We start from the raw sequence: 7,662 nt of genomic DNA on the forward strand, positions 1-7,662 counted from the left end.
TACTCACATGGAAGAGATAGATTGTTTTGTTATACACAACCCATCTCATCTGAATGAAAATATACATACAATATAATCAAACCAAAACATAAATACACAACAAATTTATACATAACAATGTTCAAATAATATACCCACAAAAACAAAATTAATCCGATGAAAAAGGGATATTTCTAACGAAGTCCGGAACATTATTTTTCCAAATAATGTACTCATAACAATGTTCAAATAATGTACCCACAACAATGTTTAATTGATTTGTTGTTTAATTTTCAATCTGAATTATGTTGAAGGTAAAAAATACCTGTTGAAGGTAAATTCGCAACGCGAAATAAGCGTTGCGATAGTCAAATTTGCAACGCGAAAGTCAAATTCGCTACGCGATAGTCAAATTCGCAACGCTTATTTGTGTTGCGAATTTGACTTTCGCGTTTCGAATTTGACTATCGCAACGCTTATTTCACGTTGCGAATTTGACTTTCGTGTTGCGAATTTGACTTTCTCGTTGCGAATTTGACTACCGCAACGCTTATTTCGCGTTGCGAATTTGACTTTCGCGTTGATCGCAACATACAACATCAAACACATTTCAAGCTATAAATACAAGCTAAGGACACTTGAAGAAGCAAGAGAACAACTATCCAAGCAATCAAACACAAGAGAAAATCTTAATATGATAACAACTGAACAGATTATATCAATGTTCAAACTCAAGTTACTAATGAATGTCTAACTTAAAATGTATGCATTCACACATAAAATACACATAATACAACGTTTGCATTTAAAAATCACCTAAGTTAATAAGTCCCAAAAGGTGAAGCCGGTTGTGATTGGGATTTTGATTTTGATTGCGATTTTGATTTCCTTTTGCTTGGCACCATATGAGCTTTGGATTTTGATGAGGATCCATTTTTTGGTAGAGGAAAAGATGATTTTGATGGCACTGGTGATCCACAGGTCAACCTTGCATGACCACTCTCCTTGTACCGACTACATGTCGATATCCTCTTCTCTTCACCCTTAGACGGTATACGATCATGATTTTTTGGTCGGCCAGGTAGCCTGCTGTCCATGACTGGTGGCAAAACTGTTTGTAAGTCATCTGGTATGTCCCACTCTGAAGGATGTGGACATGGGTAGACAATCTCGGCATAAGTCTGTCGATATACTTCAGTAGTGTAGCAATCCATAGCGTATGCGCTTGAATCATCTTGGTTTAGATGAAGAGCAACATTTATAACATGGCCACACGGATAACCAGATGTTTTCCATTTCTTAAAACTACATATCTTTTCATTTGGATCGACAAGCCCATTTAAATTATTATCCAATACTTCAAACAAAGTGTTTGAACATGGTTCAACTCTCCAGGACGTTGACTTCACAACACGTTTCGTTATCTTTTTTTCAGTCCATGGTGTAACACGACATTCCAATGTTCCTATAAATTTAAATAAATAATACTTAGTAAAATATATGATAAGTTACGAATTTAAAGAACTAATACCAGCATGGTTTCTTTTCTTGTAGTACTACTGTTGAATAGAGGCTCGAAAAAACTCCATTAACATAATAATGGGTAATTTTCGGGAATGACGACTTAGAGCGTTGATTGATTCTGCACTATTAGACGTCATGAAACCATATCTTGCTCCAAGTTGATGTACTTTTGACCATCTTTCAAACCTGACATCTTCTAGTGTTTGAGCACATTGAGGCAATACACGTCTTAAACAATTTATATGCTTATTAAAATCCACTTCCCGATAAGCTTTTACAGCCTTCCAGTATGTCCATTTGTGATTTTTTATACCAGCAGACCTTGATTTTAGATTTATGTACTAATGAACACCACAAAGTCCATGAAAAGCATCTGGGAAACACCTTCTAACAGCGTTGTCAATTGAGTTTGCCTTATCGGATATGATTGTCAGATTGTTAATAGGACCTATGCAATCCCTAAGATGCCCCATAAACCATGTCCATGAATCAGAGGTTTCGGATTTGCCAACCCCGTAAGCTATTGGCAGTATCCCATTGTTAGCATCTATGGCTACTGCTAATAAGTTTACTCCAAGGTATCGACCTATCAAATGTGCTCCGTCAACTATAATAACTGGGCGCATGCAAGTAATAAACGAACGAATCTACAAAATCATATACACAAGAAATATAATCATTTAAATGTGAAATGCATGAAACTAACAAAAATGAGTCAACAAAATTATAATTATTTACTAACCGCAGCACCAATGGCGATAAACAGCAACTCAAAGCGTCCATATCTATATGTTTTGATATGAGTTACCAACCTAGGATTTTTCAGCTTTAAATTGTGACAATAAGCCGGCAGTTGGGCAAACGATGCTTCTGGCGACCCCCTCAACAATTCCAAGGCATAACATTTGGCTCTCCAAGCTTGAGAATATGAGATACTAATCTTGAACCGAGCATTCATGTCAGTCATAATTTCATGTCCCCGATATACCCTTTCATTCAAAAACATTAACTCAGCCAGAAAACCACCCAACACCTTTTTGTTTGCCTGTCTATTGTGAGGAAAAACTTGGGTTCTTGAACATGTATGATTATCAATAAAAGTCCTAACTTGAAACATTTCGCAATCTTTTATCCTCTTAGCAATCATACGCCACGTACAGTTTTTGTCAATCATACACCTTGTTTCGAAACGATATTTGCTTGATTTGTTAACTCTTAGTTGATAGCCATCTTCCACACATTTCGTATACAAAGCTATCTTCAAGTCTTCCTTTGTATCAAAACAATCATCTTTCTTGATACGAATAACTTTTGTGTAACAATCAAATGATATCTTTACCAACTCTTCTTCCGGTATCTGAAGTAATTCTGGCATATTCCAGTTATACTCCCGTGGCATTTTCTTCTTTTTCCTTTCTTCGGGGACTTCTTCTTCTTCAAGGTTATATGAATTACAGAATGGATGTTCAACATGTTCATTCACAGTCGTAACTTCCTCCTCATTATCATCAACAACATCTTCCTCGGCAACGGCTGTTTCATCATCAAAATTCGGATTTTGACCAATATCAAAATCATTACATGCAGGGTATGTTTCTTATTCCATCACATCATCAAAATCCGAGTATTAACCAAGATCAAAGTCCGGGTATTGACCAAGATCAAATTTCGAATACTGACTAGTACTCACAATTTTTTCTGTTGGCTCATAATCGTCTAACTGGTCAATACGAAAACCGTAATTTGGTCCTGAAAGTTGATTGGGATTTGGATGAGGAAAAGGTTGTGGGTTTTGAGATTGTGTTTGATATTGTGTTTGGTATTGGAAATGTGGTGAAACAAAATTTTCTTGGTGATGAAATTGTGGTGGAACCATTAAATTTTGGGTTGAAGAACTTAATTGATTACTACCCGCTACTGACCCAACTTCACTACTTCTAGGTTCAACAACATATAATGTAACATCATCTTCTTGCGAAACACTAATGTAAGCAATGAATCGTTCAACATCTTCATTGTCGGTTAACAAATAAACTTTACCTTTTCTCAGATAAGATAGCCTAAATCCACTTAGAGGCTCTAAATTCAATTTATTTGCAACACCTAACATTAGAGTTTCATAAGTTAACTTTTTTTTATGACAGTTTTAGTTGAAGATTCATGGGTAAAGGGACATATTGTAAAATACCATGAACATTCTCCCATGACCCTCCAAAACACAAATCTATCCAAACATGATCAAATTAGATGATTTCATTCTAAAAATTGTAAATGAATTTACTAAACAAACGAGCTATAAACTAGATATCATCACTAACTTAGAGAAAAACATACCTTTATTAAGTTGATAGTTGATAATTTGGGAGAGAAATCATTGAAAAATTATATAGAAATAAAATTATGTAAAAAAAATAGAGATGGGGAAGGATGTCGTTGGATATAGGAACGGATGTCGTCGGAGAGAGTGATAGATGGAGATGGAATGAGTTGCGATTTAGGGATTTAGGTTATGAGTTGTTGCTGTTGCGTTGTTATATACTCAAAACCATTTGTGTTGCGAAACTAAAACCTGTTGCGAAATTAAATTCGCGTTGCGAATTTGAAATTCAGTTGCGAATTTGGAATATCGCAACGCGAATTTGGAAAATCGCAATGCGATTTACATATTCGCATTACGAAATTGGAAACTGGGTTGCGAAATTGGAATTCACGTTGCGAATTTGAGATCGCGTTGCGAATTTGTTGGTCATTTTGGCAAATCCAAAAAAAGTTGGTTAAATTCGTATATTATAAGGCTTTTTTGGTCACTGAGGTTATTTTCTCTTTTTTCTATGTCCTCATATCGTGTGGATTTTAAAAGCCTAGTGTCATAATTGTAGTTCAAACCAAAGTTAATTGAAGAAATTGAACATTTAATGGTATAAACGATACATTATCTAAAGTTTAATGGTATATTGTGTAGTTTACTTTTTTTCACAAAGAAATGATTTTTTTACCCACTCTAATATGGTAAAAAAAGCTGCTCTTAAATATCCATCACTCTCCACTACTAGATTCTCTATCCTGACCCTTCTATTTTCTTCTCATCTTCCATGTCTCTCAAGCTCTCCACTCATATCGTTCAATAGATATCAATGACGCCAAAACTTAGGAGCCCTTTCAAGCAACTAAAGAGAGACAGTGAAGGTGAAGAGGGCAAGAAGAACAACCCGGTTTATGCAAACTTTTGTAAGAGTTCATCAGTTGTTGTTGGGCTGAGAATCCTAACGCAAATCCCACAAGGCAAAAAATCTGTGGTAGTCGTTAAACCTGCATTGAAAATTTCCCTTCCCACAGCCTCTAGTAAGCATCGCCTGGCTAATCAAGATTCTTGCTTTCTCAAATCATGTTATCTATGCAGCAAGAACTTGAGCCTAGATAAAGAAGTTTTCATGTACAGGTAACTAAAAATTTCCCTTCCCACAGCCTCTAGTATGCAGGTGTTATTTGACAATAATATTTATTGCAATTGATGTAATAATATCTATTATGGCAAACTTTGTTTGGATAGGATATTGAAAAAATGATTTTGTTTCATTTGGAGTGGTTCAGATTTTAGTTTTTCAAATAGGGTGAATGCTATAGTGGACGTCGGAAGTTGGTCGGAACACCTGACGTCTTTCAAAAGACGACCGGAGCAGCTGACGACTTCAAGTATTTCATCACTGGAGCACCATGACTGGCCTCTCTCTACTGCACCTATGCCCGGCCGGAGTGCCATGGTTGGCCCCCCGAAGACGTTGGAGATGAGGATGCCATATGTTGTTGGAAATGAAGAGTTGAAAACGTCGGATGCTTTGGCTGTCTTTCGGAAAACGACATGTACTCCGACCAATTTTTAACGTTCACCCTAGTATTCACCCTTCATAAAAAATAATTTTTTCACTCCATTTCATCCATTTCTTTCAAAGCTTCATCAAAGATTTTTTCCATCTACTATGTAACTTAAAATGCATCTTGATTGTAATTTAAATATTAGAGGTATACATATATAATGGATTGCCTTATTAGTTTTGTTAAATTATGATTCTTTTGATTAAGTGTGAATTTTAAGAGCAATTCTTAGAGAAGTGATGTGAACGCAGGGGTGACCAAGGATTTTGTAGCCTAGAGTGCAGGGGCCGGCAAATTGTTTTGGATGAAATTAAGGAACTTGAACTGTCTTCAAAACAACAATACCGTCTTATAGGCATTGTAACACCGTCTCCAGCCGATCGGAGACCCGACTACTCATAGAGGATCTCCGCTGGAGAATTAAACCACCTCATCAAAGCCAAAACCAAAGCCATTGGGCAATAGTCTCATAATTTACAAGTTCATACATATATAAGTTGATAGTTAATTATTAGTGATCTGATAATATAAGTTTTCCTCTCTTTTTTTCTTCCCTTTCATTTTCTTTCAAATTTAGAGATGAGAAATCGGAGAAGATAAATTGTTAATAAAGTTATATGAATTTGTCTTCTTTTTTAAGAATAACTGTTTTGAATGAAATAGTTTGCAAATATTTGAATTTAAAACTTTTATTACTTAAAAACAATAATTTTCATTGATATTTTATTATTTGAGTGACATTACAACTTTTTCTTTATTATGGTTTTAATTTTATTTTTAATTATAAAAACTAATTTTTAAAAAAAATAACATTAAACTACACCATATGAAAGAATTTTAGGGATACTATGATTGTTGATGATCACTGTACCAAAATATTGTTGTTTTAGTGCCTAAAGAGACGTTGAACGATGTCCTTTTACTGTAAAAATAAAAGAAAATACAAATAGTCTATTAGACTCGAAGGAAAGTCTTTGGGAAGAAAACACAAACACCCAACCACCAAATCAATTTAAGAGCATATTATACTCTTAACCAAATTTTCGAAGATCTTGGTTTGAGTTTTTTTAAGAGAGTATTCGAATTTTTTTCCCCTCAAGTTTTTAATAAAATAATTTTGGTTTGGGTGTTTTTGGATATTAAAATATACGTATAAAAAGGACATCATTTTAGTGTAGGGTTCATATCGACAATCATTGTACATGTCATCTCACTATTATTGAGTTAACGATCCAATTATATAATTAATATCAAAATAAAAATTTAATACTATAAGTGAAAGTAATCAAAAGTTCAATAATATAAATAATATACCGCTTAAAATTTAATTGTAATTCACTCTTAATAATATATTGCCTGAGATACAATGCTGTGTCTTTTTGCATCGAATTTCTAAGATAAGTATCTATGCTCGTTCTTGCATATCGCTATCCTTCTCGGGCAGTGTCTCATTGTGGATGCAGCATAAATAAAGTTTGATGGGGGCCATACCGCACTAGATATTTTGCTTTTTGCCACTCTCCATATACTTGGATTTTTGGCATATATCCTACAGCTGGATCGTGAAATGCCTACAGATAATGCTATCTTGGAATTTTCCTCAGTGGTTAAACAGTCATCACTTTCATGTGTCCATTCTTATTTGTCACTGCCACACAATCAGATGCATGACATTTAAATCAGTTCAATTTAATTCCTACTATTCTAATGGTTCTTAAGCTTCTTAAAAATCTTCAAAATTAGGGAAAGTTTGATATTTGGCAAGCTAGTTTAAGGTTAATTTAAGATGGTTTTCATTTTAAAATATTATCATTGTTCACCCTAAAAAATTATAAAAATTTATAACATATTTTTGCTACAACCGAAAAGTTACATTGAGGGGTTAGGCCTTCCAACCAAATATATTATTAATAAGATAACATTTTTGGTTGAAACCCAAAATGTTAAGAAGAAGTAATATTTTTTATTGCAACCGAAAATATTACTCTAATTTAAAAAAATTATGCTCTAGATAAAATTTTCGGTTACAATCGATTTGTATCGTTTAAGATAAGTTATATTTTAAAGTATCGGTCAAAATTACCTACTTGTATACCACATAAAATGTGTTAAACATTATATATGTCGAAAATTTCAAATACCAACATCAGAAAATTATCGGTCAAATAATCTGATTATTATTGACTCAGATTGATTTCAAATTTGAATAATTCATTTTAAATATTTTAAAGTTCAGATAAGTGTAGACTTCAACTCTCTTACAGCTGTACCTTTTTGGTTTTTCTA

The 7,662-nt window shown here is 33.9% G+C and overlaps 1 protein-coding gene across 3 annotated transcripts; it reads left to right on the forward strand.

Annotated features, from left to right (window-relative positions):
- Positions 1-4,576: 4,576 nt before the first annotated feature.
- Positions 4,577-5,904, forward strand: LOC120170582 (FCS-Like Zinc finger 17-like). Of its 3 annotated transcripts, none has more exons than XM_039178522.1 (2): positions 4,577-4,942; positions 5,628-5,904. In XM_039178522.1, the coding sequence occupies exons 1-2, from the start codon at positions 4,638-4,640 to the stop codon at positions 5,776-5,778; spliced, it is 456 nt and encodes a 151-aa protein (XP_039034453.1). In that variant the 5' UTR covers positions 4,577-4,637; the 3' UTR covers positions 5,779-5,904. The 3 variants fall into 3 exon arrangements, with proteins under 3 accessions (XP_039034453.1, XP_039034454.1, XP_039034455.1); XM_039178523.1 differs by lacking the exon at positions 5,628-5,904 and adding an exon at positions 5,054-5,517; XM_039178524.1 differs by lacking the exon at positions 5,628-5,904 and adding an exon at positions 5,095-5,516.
- Positions 5,905-7,662: the final 1,758 nt, after the last annotated feature.

The sequence above is a fragment of the Hibiscus syriacus genome, unplaced genomic scaffold, assembly GCF_006381635.1.
Source record: "Hibiscus syriacus cultivar Baekdansim isolate YM2019G1 unplaced genomic scaffold, ASM638163v2 tig00111783_pilon, whole genome shotgun sequence".
NCBI lineage: Eukaryota > Viridiplantae > Streptophyta > Magnoliopsida > Malvales > Malvaceae > Hibiscus > Hibiscus syriacus.